The sequence below is a fragment of the Anser cygnoides genome, chromosome 2 (genome assembly GCF_040182565.1).
Source record: "Anser cygnoides isolate HZ-2024a breed goose chromosome 2, Taihu_goose_T2T_genome, whole genome shotgun sequence".
Taxonomy (NCBI): Eukaryota; Metazoa; Chordata; class Aves; order Anseriformes; family Anatidae; genus Anser; species Anser cygnoides.
Genome location: NC_089874.1, coordinates 114,456,973 through 114,481,518, shown reverse-complemented (window position 1 = coordinate 114,481,518; position 24,546 = coordinate 114,456,973). Strand labels below are relative to the sequence as shown.

General features: G+C 40.5%; 1 protein-coding gene across 9 annotated transcripts in view; it reads left to right on the top strand.

Moving 5' to 3' along the window:
- The first annotated feature begins 6,858 nt into the window (after positions 1-6,858).
- Positions 6,859-24,546, top strand: part of OSBPL1A (oxysterol binding protein like 1A) — a 77,837-nt gene continuing 60,149 nt past the window's right edge. For 2 of the 9 annotated variants that reach the window (XM_066992864.1, XM_066992871.1), the window contains exons 1-8: positions 7,180-7,479; positions 8,402-8,508; positions 11,982-12,104; positions 16,230-16,315; positions 18,336-18,410; positions 19,556-19,667; positions 20,793-20,878; positions 24,283-24,427. In XM_066992864.1, the coding sequence (XP_066848965.1) occupies positions 11,984-12,104; positions 16,230-16,315; positions 18,336-18,410; positions 19,556-19,667; positions 20,793-20,878; positions 24,283-24,427 (625 nt within the window). In that variant the 5' untranslated portion in view covers positions 7,180-7,479; positions 8,402-8,508; positions 11,982-11,983. Of the gene's footprint in view, positions 6,878-7,178; positions 7,480-8,401; positions 8,509-11,964; positions 12,105-16,229; positions 16,316-18,335; positions 18,411-19,555; positions 19,668-20,792; positions 20,879-24,282; positions 24,428-24,546 lie in introns of those variants that run through there. The other 7 variants (XM_066992867.1, XM_048080051.2, XM_066992870.1 and 4 more) reach the window with 7 other exon arrangements.

Below are 24,546 nucleotides of genomic sequence, written 5' to 3'. Positions count from 1 at the left end.
ATTCCTGATACAAGCCAGGATGCCGTTGGCCTTCTTGGCCACCTAGCCACATTGCCAGTTCACGTTCAGGCAAGCATCTATTAGCACCCCCAGATCCTTTTCCTCTGCCCTGCTTTCGAGCCACTCTCCCACAAGACATCTGAAAAGAGTTGAGAGAAGGAGTTAATGTAAAGAGTAGTTTAAGAGAGGTAGGCAACCTTAACATGCTACACATTGCAGCAGAGAAAAGAATATATTTTTCTCCCTTTCTGATGTGGAAAATATAAGTACAAAGATTTAATTTGAATGTTTGAGAGACTCAAACCAGACGCTACAGAGAATTTGCCAACAAAGTCAGTCATCCTGAGTAAAAAGGAGTGATATATTTATGCAAAAAAATCTGTTGCAGGGATGGAGATAATACTATGTGCTGATGAAGCAACTTGTTATCTTTGGAGGAAGAAAGATTCAGGTAATTATGAGGAAGAGCTAAGCGCTGAGGAGTTTATTGAGCTGTCATCACTGGAAGCTCTAAGAGTGGTTAGTCCTGGACACAGTTAATCTTGTCTCGGGCAGGAAAATGGCACAAATGACTGTGAAAGCAGTAATTCCTATGATGCTTATGTGAGCATATTCTTGGGTTTGTAGTTCTAGTGGAAATTAGATTACCACTATTAACTATGACCTTAACTTGAGGGCAAAGTATGACAGAGGTGGTAAAGAAGGAAAACTTTGGTTCCACTTTTGGTCCTAGATTCAAGAAAATCATTTTCAGACTCCTATTTTGCCTCCTAAATTTTAATCAATCGCAATTTGGAAGTATATAAGAACATACATATTTTTAGATGCATATCAGTACTTAATGAACAATACTAGTGGTGCTAAGTTCAGAATTTTAAATTCCATGGTCAGTTTTCAGAGATGGAACTTGGAAAAAAAATCATTTTTCTTAGTGAATCCAATATGTAGCAATTGAGAAAAATAAAATAGAACTCTATCCTGGTGTTGTTTGAGTACATAGCTAAATACATAATTTTCTAATTGTGAGATTATGAATAATGGTTGTCCCATGTTTGACAACTGGAAAGGGAATTTTTCCAAGGTCAATGAGGCTTCTGACTCTACATTTACCTTCAGTGTCATGGGCAGAGTTGGTTTAATTGTTTTTAAAGAGTAATAAAAAGAATGTACCCAGTCTCAGAACATGACAAAAAAAGCAGATTTTATCAGGCAAAATTACATACTCCACTTACATTTAAAAAAAAAAAAAAAAAAAAAACTTTTTTTCTTTTTTCTTTTTTTTTTAAAAAAAAAAAAAGAAAGAAAAGCAATTTCCTTCTGAACAAAATATAACAGAAAGCTTTAATTTACAAGGACCTGCTGCATGGATGGTGCTGCATCTGTTTGTCCTAATACTAAATTGCCTTATAAATTTAAAGAGAGAACTATGACATTACAGGACTTTTGAAATTTTCTGATAGCAATCTCTACATAGTGCTGGCATTTTATAAGTTGCTACTTTTGACTTAGCTGAACAAATGAATTTACATGAGTATTCATAGTATTTGTTATTAAATAATTTAAGATTATCACTGTCAATATTTTTGACTGTTGTTGTCCTTATAATTCCTTATCTGAAGGAATTTAACAGTCTATCACTGGACCAGGAAGAAACTGTACCAGATAAGAAGACACAAAGAATAAATCACAAAAACTATATGGACTGTAGACATCTATGAGGGATTTCTGAGGACTCCATCATTTCCTTTCATTGTCAGTTATAATTATGATAAGTTTTGCTGAATTGAAATGGATACAAATATAGTTAATGAATCTCCAACATGTTTATGGATAACTAATGTTAGAGTAGCTGAATTGATATGGTGCACAAGAGTATTTAACAGCTGATTATTTTTTTTGTCTGAAGTAAACATTTTGTTAAAGCAGGATATGAAACATATATCCTTAGCTCTCAAATTTGGGATTCCAGCATAGTAGAGTTTACTGAAACATTTGGGGTCTTCTTTATTGCATAACTGAACCTCACTGTTCTTATTAATAGCCAAGTGTCTCTCAAGCTGATGTTCTTCACAGCAACAAATGGACTTTGGCGTTTAAAAAGGTTACTAAAGCTAACCTTTGGTCCATCAGTTCTTCCTTTGTGATAGCAAACAAAAATATTTAAAGCTCAAATCAAATCAAATCAATTAAGCAAATAAAGAACCTGAAGGTCAGGAAGTGGCCCCGATTACTACAGAGAATGTAGATTTTTTGCATTTGTCTTGTCAGGACAAGATAATAAACTGGGTCATTTACTGATGCCTTTCTGAAACCAAAATCTAATCCTAGACTACAAAACCCTTAAACCAGATATAAATAATACTTATGTAGATAAGGAAGCAAAATTTAGAAGAAAAAAAAAGTTTAAATAAGAATGTTATTTAAATGCAATGTATGTAAAAGATACCAACATTTTTGAAAGAAAAATTAACAAAATTTCAGAAATGCTTTTTAATATACTGTTTTCATTCCATTACCAAATCTGTCCAGACGGGGGAGGTAAATAGCCACATCTTTATGTTACTATGAAGGAAAAGGAACTAACTGAAAAACAGAGTTTTCCCTGCATATGTAACTTTAGCTCACTTGAGCTCCATTTGTTGTTGCAAATTCTTTCATCTTCACTAGTCTGGTTTTTTTTTGTTGTTGTTGTTGTTTGCTTTTTTATTTAACTTTCTGATTCAAAGCCTATAAACATTTGACTTATAGAATAAACCAAGTTCGTACAGAAGTGAAGTCACAACAACTGTACAGAGTTTGACAGCACACAGTAAATGCGAAGGAGTAATTAGGAGTAAAATGCCACAATTGATACAAGTGAAGAATTCTGATTTGTGATCAAGAATCACATGTAAGACATACATCATGAAATCTTAACCACATTAAAGCTGATGAGACTTTGACTATTAACTTTGGTATGTAAACATAAGAGGACAAATCAGGGATGAATCACAAATAAGTGAAATGTATAAAAAGAACTAAAACACTGGAGTACAATATCAGTAACTCTGCTTGATTTTGCATACAAAAGTTCAAGCAGCACTATGTATTTCCAATTTCTCTTTTTTTGAAAAAAAAAAAAAGGAGGAAGATTTAGAACAATAAAGAACAAAGGCCATGTACTAGCAATTAACACACTCAGTTCTGTATTCTGTTTTTGTATAGGATTTTCTTCACTAAGGCTCTGTCAGTACTGAAGCTTTATGTTAGCAATAGCTCAATGACAGCAGGTTGCTACACTAACCAACAAGACTGAATTTTCTCTAATGATCTGTTTGCTTACACTCATCATGTGATGTAAATCTCAGTCTGAGCCACCCAATAAGGGACATACACACCTTTAAGAATGAAGTAGTTCATCTGATTTAAATTGTATAGTGATGTATTTTGCTAGACTGGGAGCCAAACTGACAAAATTAGCTGTAAGGTTCACAGTTATAATCTCTCTACATGCAGTTAATTTGTCATTCTGGAATTAAAACCAAACCAAATTGCTTCAATCACAATAAAGATGTGCATTAAACAAGCCCTAATCTTTGCCTAAAGCTACTTGTCTGGTAAGACAGAAGAAGTGTATATACAAGCGACTTTGTGACAATTTGGTTAAGAACATTTCTTCCTTTTTTAGTTACCATCCAGTTGTGTGTGGACTGTAATAGCACACACTTGTCTTCTGTAGAGCTAGAGAAACATGAAAGCCTTAATACAGTGTAGTAACGGTGAATCCTCACATTTTCTCCTGCTGTACATGCATTAACATAAAAAGAAGCATGTTAAATGATTTCTTCTCTTTCATTTGATTCTTTCTTCTGAAGAACACTTCCAAAAACTGTCTGAGCTTGTTACAGCTTTGCTTTGAACAGCAGAGAGCAATCTCAACAGTTAATCAGGCTCACACCATCTACAGATTAACCACTTTACAAGGCTATTTCCTCCAACGTAAATACCAGCAACAGATTTGCATCTGTAAAATTTCCTATTGCAGACAGAACAACATGAAAATTTGCTTTCATCAGTCACTGGAAGTTGCCCTTGGTAATCCAAGAAGACCCATAGGGATCATGTCAGAGAGAGTCAGCACATTTGTTAATTGTGTGCTGTGCCTGTCTTCTGGCAGCCTGGCATGCACAGGTACAGAAAAACAACCCGGCCTTGTGTTTGCTGTCCTGCTTTCCAAACAGAGTCAAGAAGCATGCAAGCTGTTAGGGAACAAATTTTTGTTTTCTGTTTAATGACTGTTGGTAAATTAATGAATATTCAGCTGTTAAACATTTTACTGTGTAAAAACATACATGCCTACATACACACCTATCATGTGTAATTTCTTACTTTGCTAATCATTTTCACATGTACATTCTGTTGCTGAGCTGAAGAGGAAGAAAAAATTGTCAGCATATTAAAGTGCTGTCATAAATAAAATTGTGAAGTTGCATGGGGGGTAGCAATATAAATGCCCAGTTATTCTTTTTCCTTTCCCAGTCTGAATGTTTTCCAAAAGTCCTTACTTCATCCCTGGTTAATGCACTAGCAACCTAGGTCAACTATGCAGAGCCAGAGAGAGTATAGGGAGATACTTCTTGTCTTCCCTCAGCTGCCAATGGTACCTCGCAAAATGAGAAATGATCAGTATGTTGGCTTGTATAGTTGTTAGTAATGACATCAACAACAACGTTATTTTTTAAAGTAATTTTATTTTTTTAAGTAACTTATTTTTTAAAGTAATGTTATATTTTTAAAGTTATTTTTTTTAAGTAATGGCAATGAAGAGTGGTATTATTTGAAGTTTTCCAGCTCTGATACTTCTAGTCATATGATTTGTTTGCCTGCAGCAGTGAATTCAGCTAGCTGATTATGCACTACACAGAGTGGAAGCTCCCTCCTTAAATAAGCTTATCCTCAGGCAAGGCTATGGCATTACAGCTTCAAATTCTGCAGTCAGGTTGCCCCATCGCCCCATCCCAGAGCTGGAGATGATGTAAAATACACTATGCTGTGAAAATAATTGACAAAACAGTTTGGTGAGTTCTGTGCAAGGCTGCTTGTCAGCGCATTCAACTTTAACATGGGAAGTTTCATGCTTTCTGCATCACTAATTTCAGCAGGTTGTCTGAAAAGGGAAAGACAAGAGAATATAAAAGATAAATCAGAAAAAAAAAAAAAAAGATATAGGCTGCACTGTTTTTTGCATTTCCACACTGTAGAGTCCAAAACTCACTGGATTACTACTTCGGGGTGTGCAAGAAGGCAAAGCACTGGTAAATAACACATGCCTCTTGAAGACTCTGGAAATGAGGGGAGCTTAGTGACGCTGACCAGGAGACCATTGTACATTATGGAGTCACTGATCCATGATACAGTTCAGATGAACAGGCACAGGTCTGTGCTGTGTCCTTCAGGCTGCGTTGTGCTGCACTGATCCCTTGTCCTCAGGATAAACTCCACCAGCTCATTACAAAAAAGGAGCCTGCAGGCAGCTCCCTCTTTGTGCTGGCGATTACGCCACCTGCGTGGCCTTGCCTTTATCTGACAGTGCAGCAAGAAGTTCTCATGCAAACATCCTCTGTGATAGCTGTTTTCTTGTAAGGAAATTATACAATAGCTTGAGTAACCAAAGAAGTTTTCTTCCACAGATGGGATCTGCATAGTGTGCCATGGGAGAAATCCCTCCAGGGTCAGTCTGATGTTGTATGAAAGTGGGGTTCACAGCATCTGAAGGAGTGTAAGATTTACACACTATATATATCACTCTTTTTATTCTTAGTAAAACAGGTATTTCACTAAGCCATTTGTAGTTGGCTTAGTTTTCTTGCTGACATCCAGCAAACCCCCTGCACGATTGCTCTTTCTCAACTCATTGCCCCTACTTGCCAGTGCAGGACAGGGAGAGACAACACAACTAACTCCTGGCTGAAGGGTAAAGCCCCATGCTATAAACACCGCACTGCATCGCAATGGGTTGTGGAGCAGGCGGGCTGCTGATACTTTCATCTTGTCACCAAAAAATATGATAAATATGGGGAAGTATATAAATATACATATTATTTGTGTATGTAAAATATAATAAAAGTAGGCAAAGAAAGGGAGGCTTGGTTTTATTGATGCTGCTTGGAGCAGTTATTGCGTTATGAAAGGTGGCTCAAAGCCAGAAACAAGAGGAAGAAATAAAGGGAAAAAAAGCTTAGACAGGAGCAGCTGAGCTTGTAAGAAAAAATAGGAATGTGAGTATGAGACTGTCAGTGCTCTAAAAGTAAGGACAGCAACCTGAAGAGCTGCTCCTAAAGGAAGGTCAATGGGATCCTTCACTGAAGCCTCTCAGATGTTGTGCACTTATTGCTGAAGCATCCCTGGAAGCAGGTCTCTTAACAATGGTCAACTAATTTGAACTAATGAAAAGCAGGAGAAATCCAAACACAGTAGATTTGTGTGATGTCCGTAGGTATGGAGCTGCTGTTTTTTTCTTTTGGTTCTTCATTCTTAGGAGGGTGAAGATACACACAGCTACATACAAGGGAAAAAAAAAAAAAAAAAAAGCCTCTTTACTTATATCCTAAGAGTTTCACAATAAATGCTCAGGTTTGAACTTGCCCGTTTTTGGAAGAGGAGTTTCATCCTAATCTTTTGAGATACTTTCTCATGGCACCTGTGACTCCTGCCCTGCTTTTTCAGCACTCCTCCCGCATGTGACACAGCCTTGGCCATGCCTCCACACCACAGAGCTTCCCCGCTTCCTTTCCAAGTCCCTGCAGGATTTCAGCGGCACCGTGGGACCTTTCAAAACGCAGAACCCCTCTTAGGTGCTAAAGGCAGAAAAGCAAGATACGGGCTTTGGGCGAAGCAGGTAGGAGAGATTAAATAAGGGCAGGATGGTGGGTGAAGCGGGGGAGTAGTTCAGCCTGCACCCCACCTCCTCTTTTAGGGTGCTTCTCCGTGTGTTATTTGTAGGACCTGCGTGCTTACTCGTTTTCACACTTGTATACAAAATGAGGGCGATTTCCACAACCACCTTCTCCCCCCACAGGCGACACAACACTGCTGTTGGCCCACAGGCCTGCTCCGAGGCCGCCTGGCGCTGCGCGGGCACACCGCCCTCACTCCCCGCCCATGGCGGCCTGAGGGGACGCGGCGGGGGGACGGAGCCGTGAGGCCGCCCCGCGCCTCTCCCTCCTCCTCCCGCCCCACGAAGGGCGGTCGCAGCCGGCTGCCCGTCCCCACACACCGAGGGGGCGCCGGGAGCCCCGCTCGGCCCCTGGGCGGGCTGGCGGTGTCGGGGCGGAGCCGAGCCGAGCCGAGCCGAGCCGTGGGGGAGCGGCCGGCGGTGCCGGTGCGGATCGCGCAGCGGCCACGCGTGGGGCTGGGCGGCGGCGGGCACCGGACCGCACCGGACCGTAAGGCTGCGGAGCGGTGGCAGCGGGGCTGGCGGCGGGCTCAGCCCGGCCCCGGGTGGGTTTGACCTCCGCGGGAGGCGAGGCGGCCTCTGGGGAGCTCGGGTTGCCGTTATCACCGCGTCCGTCCCCCCCCCCCCCCCCCGCCCCTTTCCCCCGGGGTCGAGCCCCCCTTCGCGGCCCCGTCGTGGGGCAGCCCCAACGCTTTGGGTTTGGGGAGCGGGGGCCCGGTGGGCTCTGCTGGAGCTGTGGCCCCTTTGCGCCTGCCCCCGCCTGCTTTTGGCCTGGTGTCGGTCGTTGCGAGCTTGGCTGAGGTGCCTGGGTTGGAAAAAGTGTTTGGAGAACGGAGGCGAGCCGCGTGTGGGATGCCAGAAATTAGGGGTCGGTTTAGTGCCTGCTGCCCCAGCAAGGGTGCTGAGCACACTGCACCTGCTGCTGCTGAGCAGGCAGGGAGGTAAAGTTGCGCCAGGGGAGGTTTAGGTTGGTCGTTAGGAAGAACTTCTGTACCGAAAGGGTTGTTAGGCATTGGAATGGGCTGCCCAGGGAGGTGGTTGAGTCACTATCCCTGGAGGTCTTGAAAAGACGTTTAGATGTATAGCTTAGTGATATGGCTTAGTGGAGGACTTGTTAGTGTTAGGTCAGAGGTTGGACTCGGTGATCTTGGAGGTCTCTTCCAACCTGGGTGATTCTGTGATAGGTAGGCAGTGCTGGCACGTGAGGCACCGTGACATATCACAGAGACGCGCTGAACCCTCTGGCTGGAGGTTAAGGTAGCTGCTGCTCCCCTATAACATCGCCAGGCGCTTCTGACATCCCGGCTCTTTCCCCTGTTGTGCAGTCTGCCGTGTGGGTTTGTAGACTGGTTCTGTCGGTGTGGTTGGGTGCTTCTTGTCCGCCGCTTTTACGAGCATCGCTCCATGAGGCGTGCTTGCTGGGACACGTAAAAAGTCTTCCTAAGCAAGTATCATCCTCTCCTGCAGGAGTCTGATCTTCGCTGCTAGAGGGAGATCTCCTGAAATACTAGCCAACGCTGTGCTCCTTGCCAGCCTTCCTGCTTGTCATGAATTGAAAGCTTCCTACACTCCCGGTAGGTGCTGACTCAGAGCCTCGACGTTAAATTGGGCAGTGCCAGTCCTGTTCCTGCTGCTTGCAACCCTGTCAAGCTGCAGCAGAGTGCAAACCAGCCATGTTCTTCTTAGCATGTATTGTTGCTGTTCTGGGCTGTATACATGTGGCAGAAGGCCTTGGCAGGAGACAAAAAACGTAAAAGCAAATGGTTGATATCAGCAGTATTGCTGCTCGGTCAGGGACAGTGCTTTAGGTCTTCGTGGACTATTTGGTGAGAAAAGCAGCTACTTTTTTTTTCTTCACTTGGATTCTTCCAGCAGTTGAGTAACTGCAATTTGTATATCAGCATCTGTTAGGTTGCCTTTTGTGGTTAGGTACCTGAAAAACTCCTTAAGCATGTGTGCAAACAAAATGGTAACCTGGGCTCTCTAGTGTGTGTCAGGAAACAAATTCAATGAGAAGGCAGGTGCTGTAATCAAGTGAGAAAATCACTCTGGTGTAGAATTCATAGAGGAAGATAAAAGCAGAGCATCTTAAATGCTCTTCTTTTACCCTCTTAAATGAATAAGATTGAAGCAGCAGTCAAGTACTGCTCAGGTGGTACTAACGAGCTCAACGGGAGTGCCTCGCAGTCACATCTTGACTGTTTTGGAGGCAATAAGTGTTATTTTTGTGTTGTTTTCTTATGGTATAGCAGTGACCGTATAGACTAGTGTACAAGCCTTTCAACAGTAGGAGGCACAACGAGGAGCCATGAAAGGCAGTTTAACTTGTATCTGCTGATGAATGGAATAAGCTAATGTTGGCAGCATCACTGACTGTGAACAGATGCCTGCTCTTTGAAGTGGCTGGTAGCTTTGCGTTCAGGCAGCACGATTCTTATAGGTTAACCTGGTAGTAGTGTCTCATGAGTGATAAATCTGAACTAAACTCTTCAGTTTCTGCCTTGGTGATCTGTTTCAGTACCTCAAAGCTGGTAGGTGAGGATTTTGGAGCTATTTTGATGGTAGGTGTTGTGACCAAACAATAAATACCCTTCCGCAGTGGAACACAGGCATATGAAATTTAACGGTAAGCACACAGAGTTTGAGTGCCTATGTATTGATTTCTTTCAGTACTGTAAGCTTGCCACTCAAAATTCTCTTGGCAGTTGCTCGTCTCCATTAAGGAGCAAATCATACTGCTTAAAACAGTGTTTTGAAGACTATGCTGAGTTCTGTTAAGAGTCCCTTTGCTGTCGGCTTCGTTTAGGCACTTAATTTAGCTAGTTAGCTAAAACTTCAGGCTCTGTATCACTTACATAGTAACTGCACGCAGATTCACTTTCCAGCCCCAGAAGTAGGAACAATTTCATGTGAATGATCCTTCTAACTATGACTAATAGCCAGACGGTCATTCTTCTGCATCGTTGCATGCTCCAAGCTTACAAAGTGTATTGAAATCGGAGACTTGGCCTAAGCAGCAAAAGCTTTGGGGACTGAAACAGCGAAGCAGACAGACCTTTCTCAGCTGTGTTACCACACACATCGCTTTACTGGTAATATTTGCTGTAAGAGTACAAACAAGTCACGGGGATTTTAACTGAATGACCGCTTGGGGAGGGGGAAATCATGTAAGTAGTTATACCGAGTGATTCAGCTCTCTGCTGAACGCAGCCGTTTAACATTCTGCTCATGCACACGACTGGCCTTGCTGCATACAAGAGTTGTGCATTTGGATCAGTTCCTTGCTTCCTTCCCAAGCAGTCTTTTTTTCCTTCTCGTCAATATCAAATGGAAACAGCTGGTTCTTAATGTGTTGGAAGCGTATTGCTGTTCATGCCTGCTGTGTGTGTGAGATGTTGACAAATGGTAGGGAGCAATGATAAGAGTATATTTCTCTCAGCTGATGTATTTAAGAAATTGCTAAAGAAATACTGTGTGTGTGTGTAATGAAGGATGAGTTTTGCTTCCTTCCCTCCCTCTCCCCTCTGGGTAAGCCAGCAGCATGAGCTCTAACTATCCTCTGAAGCTTCTGCCTGTGTGATTGTCAGTGCTGCGTTCCATGTCCCACTGAAAGAGCATTGCTCAGCTTCAGAAAAAACACTGCAGACTGCTAATACATTAACATACTTGATTTCGATCTTTCTCTAGACACTGGTGGAACTGATTCACTGGAGAAAATTATACCTGTCCCAGTAAAAACAAACCGCTGTGTTGCCTCAGACAAGTGGGTAGACTCCTATTTAAAGGAGAAGGTAGCTTTAGGGCTTGAAGGCTTACTAGAAGGACTAGCACTGTTTTTCCTAGCAGAACTGAAAAGCAGGCACAAACGGGTATTTTAACCACTGCTGGAGAAGAAGGTTGTATGCTGTGTCTGTGATAGCTTGCAGGTGATGATCCAGTTTGTTCTTCTGAAATGTGCTAGAAAAGAGCCTCCTTCTCCCTGGCAAAGCCTTCATTCTGAAAACTGATTCTCTCCCTTCCTCTGCTGATTGAGCAAAAAGTAGAGGAAAGCTCTTCTCTCTGTTGCTGGCCTCTTGGCACTGTATCCTACTCTGGATTTCTTTCTCCAGTCTCAGATATTAACAAGATCTGTTACTGTTACAGGCTTTCTGTTGCTTACCCAGTGCTCTTACTGTCTTTTCTTGCTGAGTAGCTTCTCATCTTACAGCGGTGGAAGAGCTCCCTGCATCTGTTTTTAGTTTTGAATGTGTGTGGTGCAATTGAGCTGCCTCTCCAATGCAGCAGAGTGTAAACAAGTTGTGGGACTGCATTTTTCTTTTTTAAGGCTAGTATAGGAAAACTAACTGTGTTAGACCAGTTATGTTCCTTGTAATCATTAACCGACTTTAGGAATCTTGATTCATCAGGCTCTGGTAAGCCTGGTGTGTCAGGTGAAGATACCAAAACTGGAGACGTTAAGTTTGGGCAAGCTTTTCTCTTACTGTTGGTTTTGGCAGTAATACATTGTGTATCAGAGTCTTCTGAGGCTGCTTTGAAATTTTGACTCCTCTTTTTGTACTCTTGTGCTTCTTAGAAAGAAGGTCAAATCTGCAAAAATGTTCGAGTATCTGACTCCCCTTCAAGTCAGGTTTGTGGGGTCAGGTATCTGAGATCCAGGAACTGATGATACTAGTCCCTGATGGGTATTTGAGGCCTCCATGTGAATATGGATTCTGTTCCCCAAGGTTAGCAGTAAAATAAGTCTCAGTTAATTCTGAAGATATGGGTTAAAAAGTGTACAACTTTTTTTTTTTTTTCCACTGTCTCCACCCCCCACTGCCTCTTAAAAGCTTAAGTGCTTTGCTAATATGAAGAATTTTAATGCCTCTTAGGGGCATGACTGGGTGCTGGACAGTTGAGAACAGCTTGTGCATTAAATGTGTTCAACATAGGAAATAATTATCTTTCTCATACTGGTGTTGATATCTAAGGGAGAAAAGTGAGATAATAGTAAGCCGTATCTTATAGCAAAGACATTGCAAAATTGGTTCTTTTATGTCTTTATCAGAGATGAGTACTGAAGCAGAACAGCAGCTTCTCCATGATGCTAGAAATGGAAATGCTGAAGAAGTTAAGCAGCTGTTGGATACCATGAACAAAGGAGAAATAATCTTTGATATCAACTGTAAAGGTTAGTAGCCCTCCTCAAATGTTTAACCTCACTGTTGAAGCCACAGAGAGTGGAATTGTCACTGACAGTATAACCTTGTTTTCTTTGGAGTGCTCAATAGAGTAATAAAAAAAACCTTATACAACTGTTTTTACCCTGTGGCTCTTAAGACCATACTTGCATAGGGGAGAGAGCATAAAAGCAGAGTACAGAAGTATGTGCAGAAACTCTGAGTAATTCGCGGAAGCTAGAAATGTCAACAAGACAAAAAATCAGTACCTCTTTCTACTTACCTTCAAGCTTATGTCAGCTTCGGAGCTCTGTAATATTAAACAAAACCTACCATGGTGCCATGGGATGGTTCTGGGAGGTAGAGTCTCCATCAAGGCTGCAGAAAAGATCAGGTACTGTATTTGTGCTCTGCTAGATATGATTTTTAGGGCCATGTTTCATTATCGTGTAATGGCAGCAGCTATATCTCTTGTCACGTGTGAGCACAGTTGGGATAAAGGCATAGTTTTTGCTGTGTAGTGTACTAGGTCACTTGGGAAATGAAAGTAAAACTGCCAGTTGTCTGCGTCTGGGTCTTTGGCCAGTGTTAAAGTTTGGCATATGCATAGCTCACATAGTTAAGCTTGCTGAGTGTTAAAACTTCAAACCGGGGCCGGCTCAGCAAGCTTGCTAGCAGTAGCAGACTGCCCTATTTCTTTATTCATTTATCAGCTTTATATTTTTTACACGAGTATGTTCCTGGTTGCTTCAAAACGGTGGATGTATATTCCACTCTTTTTACGCAGCCTGGCAATTCAATGTTTAACTGTTAAGCAACACTGAGACAATTGCACTGAGGGGAGAGAGAGCAGCTATGCTTCCTCTCAGCCTCAAAAGAGGGAACACCTTGCCCTAGAGAGCAGAGAGGGCTGTTATCTAAATAAGCTCTGTCCCTTTCCCAACTCTAGTTCTTAATCATCAGTTTACTCATCCTTTTGTTTGGCTACTCATTCGTGGCTGTGTTTTTCCAATAGTTAATGTGTTCACCTCAGGAAAAACAAGTTGTGTGTAAAACCCAGACCCTTGATACTTCATCTTCAGCGAGCTAGTTCATAATTTAAAAGGAAGCTAGACAGAGCTTGAAGGAACTAGAATCCTGCTCCCTCACAACCGTGTCCTTTGTAAATATTCATGGCATTGTGTGTAGTCTAAACAGCTGGAATAAAAAAAAAAAAAGTGCTTGGAGGCATTTGCAGAGCTTCTCAGATGTGTTCCTAAACATAATCTGAAGTCGAGAAAGCATAATGAAGTCGTATAATGTGCAGTCCTACATTATGTCAAGCAAATTGGTCTCTGTTCAGCATTCCTGCTCACAGTTGAGTGTTGGTATTGTGAAAGTCTGTAGCTAGGTAGAAGAGACTGACCTAATGAAAGGCAAGGTAGATGGTGCTTAGCTGTTGCTCTTTCAGTTCAGTAATACATGGCCAACCAGCTAATACATGCTTGCAAATGTATTATGTCTAGGAAACTAGAGGGAATGTGCTGGTGATAGTTTAGGTTAAACTAAATCTGGATAGGGAATCTATATGCAGTGAAATCTCTGTTATGACCTCTAAATGGTTCCTCTAAATGTTAGAGGGCAGAAGTGCAACTAAAGCGTTCTCTGGAGGAACTGTTCTGGTTGTGTGAAACCTGAGTTAAATCTCCGTTCTTCCGCAGTCACTCTTTGGAGACTGGCTGTTTCAATTAACTCTCCTCCTGTAGAGTATCCCATTGAAAATAGTCTAAGACAAATTCCAGCGAGCCAGCCTCTACTGCCTCCTCATTACCAAAACCACTGTGTATTGCTACAAATCCTGATCTGTTGGGTACTGCCAGATAGTAATTGCATAACCACATGATGATTAACTAAAATGCAGGTTGTAGATTGTAACCAACTTTTTGCAACCCTCAATCTTCCTCTCTTCAGCCTCTTGTCCTTCCGTCATTGCCTTCTGGATCTCCCTAGAAAGTCAGGGTATGGGGATTGTCTTCAATACTGCCGCAGTTCCTTCAGGACTTGCATCTGATGTGGTAATGACACTTGGTTTGGAATAAAGTACTTCTGGAGCAGGTGGAAGGCTGTACTGGAGGTAGCGTAAACTTCTCCTGAGCTTGCCTTTGGAGACTCAAGTCTGACAGATTAACGTGCCTGGGTGTCAAAGCCTTCCTCCAACATCTTATAAAACCTGTCTTGTCTTTCCAAGGCTGACCATATTTCTGAGGCTGTTCTCTAGATACACAAGCATGAAGTCTAACAACAGTGGTCCCAAGCATCCCAATTTCAGACAAAGTGAAGGAAGGGAAAATAAATCTAGACTTCTCACACTTTTTGTGCTGTGGCTGGATTCTAGTCAGTCAGTGCTTGCAGATAAGCACGATTTGCTTGATGATGATCCAGCTAAGTGGTGTGAACTTCCATTTCCAGTTTTCTCAGTTCACCAGCTTCAAAAAAAAATATCCACATTAAAACACCAACAAACGGTTTCATCCAAAATGGTCATGTTTGCTATGGCCATCTTAAATTCAAGAAAATAGGATGTTTAGGACTTTGCAAAGTTAAAACAAACAAACAAAAAAACACCACAGAACTGTGAAATAAAGACAGTGGTCGATAGTGTCATGCCACAATATGCATTTGAATGGCTGTAGAGTAGCCTGACAGACCCCAACCAAAATGTGACTGCCTAGTTTGCCTTCATTCTGTAAATAAATGGTAACATTTGAGAGTTACAGCTAACTGCCATCAAAGCAAAGAACTGGGTAGGGGAGGTTGTTTGTTGTTGTGCTAGTCTACTTTTCTATCCCTGTGTTCTTCCCAGTGTAATGAAGTCCTGTTGTTAAATAAATAAAGTAGGACATCAAAGTGCAAACATTTGTGGTCACTTGAAGAGGAGTAACAAATGCCTGGAGGTTGAGAAGTAACACGTTGGCTAACATCAAAAATGCAAACACTGAGTGGGTGCAGAACAAGGGCCTCTGGCACTTTATTGAATAAGAACTGCAAATCTGGACAGGTTCCTGAATTTTTCATGACTGAAATCCTTGGCAGCAGCGTTGCCTTGTCAGTGCTGAAACTAAGAACTGTCTTGGGCTAACTGTATGAATTCAGTGCAGCTAGGCCCCTTTTTGTGGTCTGTGAAAGAACCTCCTGCTCTACTGAAGTGAGGTGTCCATTTAGTGTGTTATCCAGCATACATAGCCCCAGAGTTAGTGATCCACGCAGCATTTATTTTCTGTGGTACTTGAGCCCATCAGTCATATAGAGCAGGAATTCTTTTGTAGGCCAGACTGGGATGAGGGGAAGGTATTAAATCTGGGGTTGGAACAATAGAAGGAGCAGAGAAGGAGGAAACAAGTAACGAGAGAAATGGCCAATAGAAGATAGAAGTGTTAGCTGGAAACAATCATAAGAAATGGGAAAGTATTTCAGCTGTTAACTACATTCTAATGTTAATTTGTAAAACGAGAGCAGAAAGAGAATGACAAACTGTGAAGTCCAGCAGTTCTTTTTAACTTGTGCAAGTGGCCTATTTCCTCATGGCAAACACATTGTGCACATTCCCAACTTCAACACTTAAGCATACATGAAAAGGGAAACACGAAGGTGGAAGTAACTTAAATTATTTTCTAATGCCTTATTTTCATTTTGCTTCCAAACAGAGTGATAGCTTTTAGGTGGCACTCAGAGTGCTGTGGGTCTGTTGCTTAGTAAAAACATAGCACAAAGCATCTTTTCTTAACACATATGAGCATTGCAATGGGCAAGTAACAGGGGTTTGTCAACTTAGGAGTAATTTGTAATGCTTTAGTATCTTGATCCTAAAGAAGTGATTGTAGGACGGTTCTTGACTTTCAATCATACTGCCAATCCTCCAAGACGTGCTTTAAATGCTCTTTAAGAAAGACTTTGTGGATTGTAATCTGTTACTTTCTCAAACCACATAGTAATTTAGTAGTTCAGATAGCATGAATAATACTGATGGTTCCAGCCTCTTTGTTCCTCTGTTACTGTGAAGAATGAGCATATGTACAAACCACCGAGCACATGACAAGGTCTTTTTCGTGCTGTGAGACCAAAAGTTAACTTACCTGACTGTGTTTTGTGTCTTTTAGGCAGAAGTAAATCTAACATGGGTTGGACGCCTCTGCACCTTGCATGCTACTTTGGACATGCTGTTGTGGTAGAGGATTTGCTGAAGGTATATTTCTGTTTGCCTCAATGTGTAAGGCTAAAAAATATTTGTTATTGTAGAAGAACTTAGTATTTATTCAGGTTTTTGCAATAGAAGAAAGTCTTCGTTGCAGAGAGATGGAGCCACTCCTACAGTTTATCAGCAGGTAACAGAGATAACTAAGCTGATCCTTAAAACTAAGGAGTGAAATAGTTGCAGTATTAAGATCAGCACAGTTTACAAGGATCCAAAATAGAGACATTGGAAGTCTCTGAGATACTGCAGTAGTATACAGCTGTTACTTTGAACAGTGTTTATCAGAACTAGCAGTACTAAGCTGACTTTCTCGTTAAGCGTGTGCGCCATCCACGTAACCATCTGAATGTTGGAGTGAAAGACATTGTGTGGTATATGGGCATGTGCTTGTGAAAGTCTGAGCGATGGGTTTCTGCAGATAGTAAGCAGCATCTCATACTAGTAATTAAAATGCTTTGAGGGCCTGATCTATCTTAATGTGGTACATGAAGTGTATAATTTAGGAAATTTCACTTAGTGAGTTGTAGGAAAGTCCAAAATGTTTCAGGTGCAAGCACTTATGTTACCTAGCTAAGTTTTGTGTAGAAGTATTTGCAGAATTTTGTGCAGAGTAACTTGTATGCATTTTTTTTTCTAGGCACGTGTTGTAGTTTGACTCATAATTTCTTTCTTACATCTTTGAAATGATGAACTGTTAACCTTTGTGGTCAAACCTAACCTATTCGTATCTTTGTAGTCACATCTGCGCTGTGTTTTGAGTTGTTTCTGGCTGAGTTTTTTCCCCTCATCTCTCACAGAATCTTCAACCAATCCTACCTGTATTATACCTTATTCCTGTTTGAAAGATTTTGCTGTAGATGGTAGGAATGTGCTGAACAGTCTCAAATACAAAGGTAGCTAATCTAAACTTGAATTTCATTCAGAATAAAGGCTACCATCCATAATCATGACTCTAAAGCAGGAAACAAAGTTGACGTTTCTTTGAGAAGTTCTTCTCTAGCCTACATGCCTGCTCAGTAGATAATGCTGTTCTCAATCCAAGAGGGCTACTTAAAGCAAAAGGTAAAGTTTTGTCACTTAACGTATTTATCAGCGCTTCCAGAGATGAAAGACCGTGTGTAATTTTAAGTGCTTTCTTCATAGCTTGTAGTGCTCTTGAAAGGGTATTATTTAAAGAATAAATGGAATAATAAAGGAGGCTGTGCCCCACTGAAAGCTAGGCATATGTAGTGTGCTCTCTGTACTTGTGCCTAGGTTTTGTGCTCAATGACTTAGCGAGTGAGGAATTGTCAGGAACAGGGCCCTGGAACCAGAGTCAGACAGCAGTGGTCTGATTTAAATTATGTGATCTAGATGGAAGCTATAAAGGTAAATATGTCCTGTCCACTTTCTGACCTTCTGAGGGGTTAGGTAAAGAAGTATAGAAAAACTCCTTACAGAAAGACTGGTAAGAGCTTTTGGTTTCCAATGCAGGATGCCAAGCAGTCTTCCTTTCAGAGAAACAGTATGAGATGGGGAAGGCGTGTGACAAGAGGAAGTGGTATTCAAGCCAAAGATTATAGAAGGGAAGGGAGGAGATACAGGTTACGTTTCAGATAGGTACCATCTTAATGCTGACGAGGATGTTTTCACTTCAAGTGAAAGTGCAACAGTATTTGCTAGAGAGAATAAAAAAAAAAAAAAAAAAAAAAAAAAAAAACCAAAAAATACCCTACAATAAAAATCCAAAACAGACAAACTAAAAAAAACAATCCTACAAACTGTTAACCTTTTCTGTTTACCTTCTCAAAAGCGAAAGAGATGCCTGGAAAAAACACAAGAGGTTTTTTCTTTTTGAAGCAATTTGTACAATTCTGGCTGTGAGTCTTGCATACATAATTCACCTTTGTTTCCAGTATGGTTGTATGAAGTTCTGATCCAGTTTTGTCATGAGGCCCCCTTTAGTCAGAGGGAATATCTTCACAGTTCCTGTTGGAAGGACATTCAGATGTCTTTTGCTCTTGCCATTTAGGCTGGTGCAGATGTGAATGTGCTGAACGACATGGGAGACACTCCGCTCCATCGTGCAGCTTTCACAGGACGTAAGGTAAAATGTGTTAGCTTTTTTAAGCCTCACTCATAGGATTGTTAAGGAAACTCTAGCAGTAAGATCACTTCAAAAAGATATTGATACAGCATCTCTCTGAAAAAGACTTATCATTTGTTTTGGTACAGAGTGTTCAAAAGAACTGGGCACGTTGCGTAGTTGCTATAACTCTGTCCAAAACAAAAACATGGTACAAATATCTTTTTTCTGAAGGCAAGAGAAGACTGGTCTGTGGTTTTCTGTGGTATGCTTTGTCATATCTTTTTTGGCTTTTTGGTGGTGACAGTGTTGCTAGCGGACAGAGAAAGAAATAGTAGTATTTGTCTTCCACTGACGTACTGTGCATCAGTTGTGTAACTAACTGGTGCTTCTGCGCTGCTTCTGCTTAATGCCAGAGAAAATGCTTAAGTGTGGCACTATCTGTAGCTGCAGGTGCTAGTTACCATGTGGAAGACAGTGTAAAGATTTCTGCTAGCAGATCTCATCTACTGCTAAAGTACAACAGGTCAATTTGTGCCTGGTATGTTTGAGTAAGAGGAGTAGGAATTCTTCCTCCTAATTAAATGTATAGTTACGTAGATAGAAAACACATTTTATTTTAATCTCAGTGGCTTCTGGAGGGGCGGAAATATAAACTAGGACAGACTTGACCATTCGGTGTCTGGAACGGTTGTTTTTTCATAGATAAGTAGAACTAGCGGGCTTCATACATGTCTGTGATGTGAGACTAGTTTGATTTGTTCCCTGCTTCCTATCATCACTCCCAAACTAGCACTACATCTATGAATAATCTCTTGGCCCTACTGAAAGAGTGACTATTTAGCCACAAGGTTTCTCTTACCAAGAGCCGGTAATATTATTTTCATCTGTCAAATTCAGTATTTATATGATACACATATATGCTTTTAAATCAGAGTGGGTCTGTTCAGCCATAACCCTGTTAGTTCCCTCAACCTGGCTGCTATGAAAGAGAAGGTGGCAGTTAGTCCTGCTCTTCAATCTCTCGGAAACATTCCTTCCTGTTTTTGTTAGTGGTGATAGGTTATTGTACAACTCCTCTTACGGGATGTCAAAAACTGGAAAGCTGGGTTCTGGCCTTACCACAACTGGAATAGATAAGCAGTGTTCTTCAAATTGTTTTCCAGGAGGTGGTGATGTTACTCTTGCAGCGTAATGCTGATACTTCTATTGTTAATGGGAGTGGAGAGACAGCAAAAGAAGTTACTCATGATAAAGACATAAGGAATATGTTGGAAGGTAACTTTAATAGGTTATAGATTGTTTGTTAAACACTTGTACTTTCTAAAATCTGTTATTTTCTTGCAAGTTACAGAAGCTGAATTGAATTTTCTATCTAAATATGGTAATTAGAAAGAAAAAATACAACTTATTTTGTTTCCTAAAATACTGACAGATTATTTTTTCTATGGTATGTCTGCAAGTGACTTGGAGAGCTGTGTATTATAAATGTTAATAGCATTATTCAAGTAAATATTTCAATCTTGTTGGGCTGATCCTTGATACAGTTCTGAATAGTACATGGCAGTCAAAGCTGCAGCACTCTGGAAAAGGAAAAGCTGAAGTCAAGAATAGAAAATGGCTTTGTCAACAGGATTGATAAAGAGCAAAATTCTGAACAGCTTGCAAAGGTGACTCAGTGTTAGATCAAATTTAGAGGTTGCTGTTGCAGTCTTGGAGCTTATCCCAAATGAAGAAGAATTAAAAACAAAAACCAACCTTCCCCACATTTCTTCCACCATCTCGAAGGTGATGAAAGTGAGGGAAGTGGTGTCCAAATACCCACATAGCCTCATTATTTACAGTTTTGGAGAGTCCAAGAACTGTTGCCTCCAAGTGTTACTATGTACTGCCCCTAAATAATGTTGAAGAGCTGTGTCCAATGCTGCAGACTATATATGTGAAAAGGGATCTCTTCTGATCTGACGCTCAGTTGCAGAGATAACAGTCCTTACCAATGCTCATTTGCTGATTGTAAGAGAAGAATAAAATTTCTGTGGGATGATAGGAAGAATAGAAGAGAAATTGAAAGGAATGCAAGGAAGATATAATGGGGTTGGCATGTAGTTTTCACATTTTCTCTTTTACTAGAGGCTGGATTTGGGCTATAAGTGTTTAAAAGTAATTAATGCATGTGTGTATACATACTCGCATGTCTTGTCAAATATTACTAGTTTTCTGAACATCAGATTTTTGCCTTTGACACAGTTGTTTCTGAATAAATAATCCATTTATACCTATCCCAAATAAATAATACTGGAAATGCTTCTCTCTTCCTAGGCTTGTGTACTTCAGACATATCTGCCAGGTCGTTGAGACTGATTGTATTTATTTTTATTTTTATTTTTATTTTTTCCCAAACAGCAGTGGAAAGGACACAAGAAAGGAAATTGGAAGAAGAACTCTTAGGAGCAGCAAGAGATGGGGAAACAGGGAAACTGTCTGCTTTGGTAAGGATTCAAGTATTTGCAATACTTCAGTGTCATGTGGTTGAAAGTATGATGCTAATGTATAACAAAGGGACATTGGGCCTTGCATTTCAAAGTGCTGTGACTTCTGAATATTAGTGCTGTGCACCATATTATATCAGTAAGATGCTGAAGCCCCAGGTGTTTGTTAGCCTCCTTGCTGGAGGTTGCAAAACAGTGGTTTTCTACGTCTTTCGTGTTAGTTTTCTGAGTAATCTTCATATAGTTGTAACTTCCAGTGTAATGGTTCTGGATCTCTCGACATAGCAGTGTGTTTCCACTGCAGGATGGCCTATTTTCAGTCTTGAAAGTAAGCTTTTGTTCCCACCAACCACTGCAGCTGAAGTCTCTAGTTTTTAATGAACAGTAATCTGCACAACACAGTTCCAGGTTGAGAAACACTTGAAGACTGTGTGCACACACATTGAAAGTAATTTAAACTGAACAATACCATGGTATAGTAAGGCTATGGGAGAAGCAGAATCACCGAAGAACTGAGACCAGAAGGTGCCTCTGCAAATTACCTAGTCCAGCTAGATAACTGCTTGCAGAACAGAGTCAGTTGTAGCAGGCTGCCAAGAACCAGTTGGATTTTGAAGCAGGGTCTCAGTGCTTAAACTCAAGTTTTCTTGAGAGTACTGAAGAGTTTCTTTGGATGTCAGGTGTGCAGTGTGGAACATTTTCCATCTGATTAGCGCCTTTAGTCTTAAAAGGTAACACATTAAAGCAGTCTGAATGCTCCTATTTACTTTTAATGGAAAATTCACAACTGTGGGATTTGTATGTTTAATGATTTGGCATTCCGTTGTTATCTTTCCCTCATCTAAATTGATCCCTTTTAGGCTAAAGAGCCCTTGTCCATCTAACTCCCTGCATGGAAACTTTTTAAATCTTGGGTCAGCCTTGATATTCTTATCTGTACTTTTTGTACTGTCCTCTCTGAACTGGAGAGAGAACCAGAGATGTAGGGAGTACCTCATGTAGAGGAATAGTACATGAATATACTGGCATAATTGTACTAATTGTAATTAATACACTGGCATAAGTGGTCTGTTCTTGATTCTGGTGATTCATAACACCTGCTGCATTTGACGTTGTGTGCCTGTTGACTAAGCCTTAAAGTGATATGGGGGAAAAATATAGAAAAAGGTGACTCCTCATAGTAATCTCTTGTTAAAAAGAGCTTTGTGCTGTCTCTCATATGGCATGTAACAAAACTTTTTTTGTTTTTAAAATATGTATATATTTTTAGCAGATTGTGAGGACAGCTATATGTGGACCTCTAAAACATCTCAAAGTACCTTTTTTTTTTTTTTTTTTAGCCTGAGAATTTTTAGTAGTGACATGGATTTTTCCTGGAATCCTTTGAATTGGACCTGTGACCATTGCATTACAATTTTAAAACTACTGCTGACTCTTCAAGAAACACAAAGAACTTTTTTCTACTTACAACCTGCTTGACTTTTCTAACCTTAGGTAAAATCTCAATGGAGAGCTTGTGTAGCTCTCCTGAATGGCCCTTTATCTTGAGAATTTCTTATATTTTGCCTACTGATGTTCAGGACTTTTTTCTGCTCCTTTTTTTTTTTCCTTTAATTAGCAGACTATTGTACTCTTGAAACCTCTTTAGCTGCTTAAGTCTTCTTTTGTGAGACATAATAGACAAGAATTTGTTCTCTAGTGCCCTCCTTTTGGAACAGAATGGCACTTACTTGAAAGATACCTTTTTATTGTTAATTCTCCTTTATCCTGAAAATTTTACTAAAAAATACTGCGGTGCATATTTTAACGCAATTGTCTGGGAGAGATAACTTAATCGTATAGTTTCTCCATACCTTCTAATTGGACTTCAGACTGTTTTTTTCTTTTTCCTGCTTCTAGTTACTCCTATTGTGGTTTCTTGAAGTCAACCTACTAGTGGCTCTTGTGCTTTCCTTCTGTTGAGATTCTCAGTAGATCTACTAAAAGTTAGTACTAAAAGTTAGACGTTTCGTAGCTGTCTTAAACAGGGTTCTTCAGTCTACTTGAGTCAAAAACAGTAAGCATTCTTCCTGTGACTTCTCAAAAACTTTCTTGTACATACACTGAATGGCTGGAGGGTTTTTTATCTCAATTAGTCTATGCGTGAAACTTCCTTCAAAAAGTACCTTGTAACAAGGTATAAGCAGCTGAAAGCACAGGCACGTGGCTTAAAAGGTGTTTTGAAGGGCAGTGGTAGGGCAGATATATAACAGCTGCTCTGAAGGAGTAAAAATCTGTGCATGCTCAGGAACTCGGGTATTTGAGATCTTGGTGTTGATGAGGTTATACTTTCACAAGCTGTTTCTTCTTGACTTCTCTTTCCAGTTAAACTGCTACAACTGTTATTTACAGTTTATCCTTTACAAGGCACATTAAGGTGGCTAATACTGATGCTAACTTAAATTGTTGCCACAGGAATCCTGTTATTAAGGAATAATTTCTCTAATGTAGCATGTGGCTAATGTAGAAGACTTAAACTGAGTTTCTCTAGAATTGTCATCAGGCGCTTGTGAATCTAGTCCCCTAAAACTGCTGAACACCAACTTAGTGTTTTTATTAAGGAAGTTCCATTTGGTTTGGAAGCTTAACTATAATTACATGTGTACATCAAATAGCCACATATTGCAGAAGTATAGTGGTATTTTAGGGGTGTTAGTGGTGTCATGCTTAATAACCTTTTTCTTTGATGACAAAAGGGTCAGTTTCTCAAAATCATGTCCAGTTAAAACTCTGTTTTTTCCTCCCCTCAGTTACATAGCTGCTCAAATCTTAAGTTTCTGTGGTAGTTAGACTTCAGAATGTAGCAGAACTGTTTGTATGACAGACTGCCTATACCAGGAACTTTTAAATGGCTCAGAGTAGTGCTGTTGCTGAGAATGACAGGCCTACCACCCTACTATACAAAATCTTTATTCTCTGAAAAAGGGTGGCTACATGAACTTGTTCCAGATTTAGTGCTGGCCAGTACTAACTTTCAGACTGTGACCATTGTCTTGCACAAAAACAGTAAGTTTTGGCTCAGGCCAAAAGTCAGATAATGTAGCAATATAGATGACTGACTGCGGTGTTGGGGAGTTCTCTCTGGCATTGTGCAGCTTAGCAAGATTCTGAGCAGAGAAAGAGGTGAGAAGGATATAGCATACAAAAAAAAAAAAAAAGAGTTCCTTACTACAGCTGAACATTTTCCTTGATAGCTGTAGTCTTTTCCTTTCTCAGAACATCTGCTACCTGCCTGTTTCATTGCCAAACTTGCGCAACTGTTCCTAACTAGGATACTTCAAGCTTTCAAAAGGATGAAGGTGACATCTGGAGAGGGAGGGGAAACTGGTAAGCCAACCAAACTGTTTTTTTTTTTTTTTTTTCAGTTAAATAAGCCCAAACCACCTGATATCAACTGTACAGATCAGATGGGGAACACACCATTGCATTGTGCAGCATACCGTGCCCATAAGCACTGTGCTTTAAAACTTCTGAAAAGTGGAGCAGATCCTAAAATAAGAAACAAAAATGGTGAGTACCACATGAAAGTACATAAAGTGTGTTAAGAGAAAACAAAAACTTAACAGCTTCTATAAGGTATGTTACTTACAACTTAATGTTCAGGGAAAAACTTAGTGCTTTACAAGCTC